The sequence below is a fragment of the Primulina eburnea genome, chromosome 5, assembly GCF_022965805.1.
Source record: "Primulina eburnea isolate SZY01 chromosome 5, ASM2296580v1, whole genome shotgun sequence".
NCBI classification, from domain to species: Eukaryota; Viridiplantae; Streptophyta; class Magnoliopsida; order Lamiales; family Gesneriaceae; genus Primulina; species Primulina eburnea.
In genome coordinates, this window is record NC_133105.1 from 14,401,217 (window position 1) to 14,402,907 (window position 1,691).

Genomic DNA, 1,691 nt, shown 5'->3' on the forward strand with positions numbered 1-1,691 from the left:
CAAACATTGAATATATCACTTTTCTCCATGCACTCAATTAGAATTAGTATAATCGATTGTTTGCGAGCCAAAGAGAATCACATTTCCGAACTGACGTCACGTTAGTCAAATGAACTATATACCATGTTAAAAATAGGTTGTTCATTAGACTCACATTTCTGGGTCGGAGTCACGTTATCTAATGAATTAGTAATCTTGTACATAAACTGTTATCTAGGGCTCCAATCATTGAGTCGTTCATTCATTCAATCAGTAATCATTCAGGAATCAATAAATACAGAAATTAAATATGAAGTACAATATGACTAATAAAATGAGAAATGGACATTATGATGTAATATATTAATAAATAGACAGTGATGAAACTTTAAGATAAATTCCAGACAAAATACCAAAAGGACCATAATTGAAAAAAAATCGGCGATAAAACTGAGGGTTGAAACCTCATGGTAGAAAAAACCTCACATTGGGATCTTACTATTTCGTCCGGTTGATGAGTCAATCCAAATAATTTTTTTTTGAATAGAAGTATTTCCATAACTCAAATAATCGATAAGTCTCGGGATACAATATTAACGAGCCACGACGGAAGAACGCCGTCAATCCACTCGAATAACACAGAAAATACTAAAGCTCGTTGAGCTAGAGCATGAGCGACGTTGTTAGCCGTACGCCTCATATGATGTATCGAAAGGAAAGAAATACCCTCAAGCATCGCTCTAACTTCGGACGCCACGCCACCGCTATGACTTAGATCGAAATCACTTTCCTTCACAGCCTTAATCGCTGCCAGAGAGTCAGAAAATATGCATACATTGTCCAATCCAAGCCCCAAGCAGAAGTCCATTCCCATCCTTATAGCCAGAAGTTCTGCACAAGCCACACTTCCAGGAAACCGAATCGGACAAGCTTTCGCCCCACGGACTCTTCCCTGCGCATCCCTGACCACCATCCCCACACTATATTTATCTCTGATAGAGTCAAATCCTGCATCGACATCGAGTCTATATTGGGAATTCATTGGAGGTGCCCATGTAGTACAATGATTCTGGTTCCCATCAGCTTCCACCTCCCCCATAATCTGTCGAAGATTCCTGAAGCTATCCATCACACCATAAACCCAACTCACATCCAACCCATTTAACTGTCGAGTCTGGTCATGTATTCTTTTGCAGATTTCAGCCCATATAGCCCAACACAGACAAACGAATGATTCGAAGTCATCATCCTGTGTATTCTTCCTCACAAATAAAATACAATCCAGAAAAGAGGTATGGTTGTATTTTTTAATCCAATGCCAAAAAGAAGTATTTTTCCAAATATTTTTAATAACCGGACAAAAAAAAAGACAGTGGCTCGTAGATGCATAATGGAAATGACATAATAAGCACGCACCGTTTGTTGTAACATGATGATTTGCAAGGTTTATAGCTGTTGGGATGAGATCATTCGATGCCCGCCATATAAAGATGCGTATCTTAGGAGGAATACGTAGCTTCCATAAGTGCTTCCACCACATCATGTTGGGGTGACAGGACTGGCAAGAAGGAGGGCCTAGGCTATTACGCTCCAGATGATACCCATCTTTAACTGTGTACTTGCCATTCCTGGTTCCTGTCCAAAATCGAGTATCATTGCCTCCCATGCGATTTAATGGAATGTCAAGAATTGCCTTTGCAACATGGGGAGCA

The 1,691-nt window shown here is 39.8% G+C and overlaps 1 protein-coding gene across 1 annotated transcript; it reads right to left on the reverse strand.

Annotated features, from left to right (window-relative positions):
• Positions 1-541: 541 nt before the first annotated feature.
• Positions 542-1,108, reverse strand: LOC140831388 (uncharacterized). The gene has a single exon (XM_073195142.1). The coding sequence runs from the start codon at positions 1,106-1,108 to the stop codon at positions 542-544; it is 567 nt and encodes a 188-aa protein (XP_073051243.1).
• Positions 1,109-1,691: the final 583 nt, after the last annotated feature.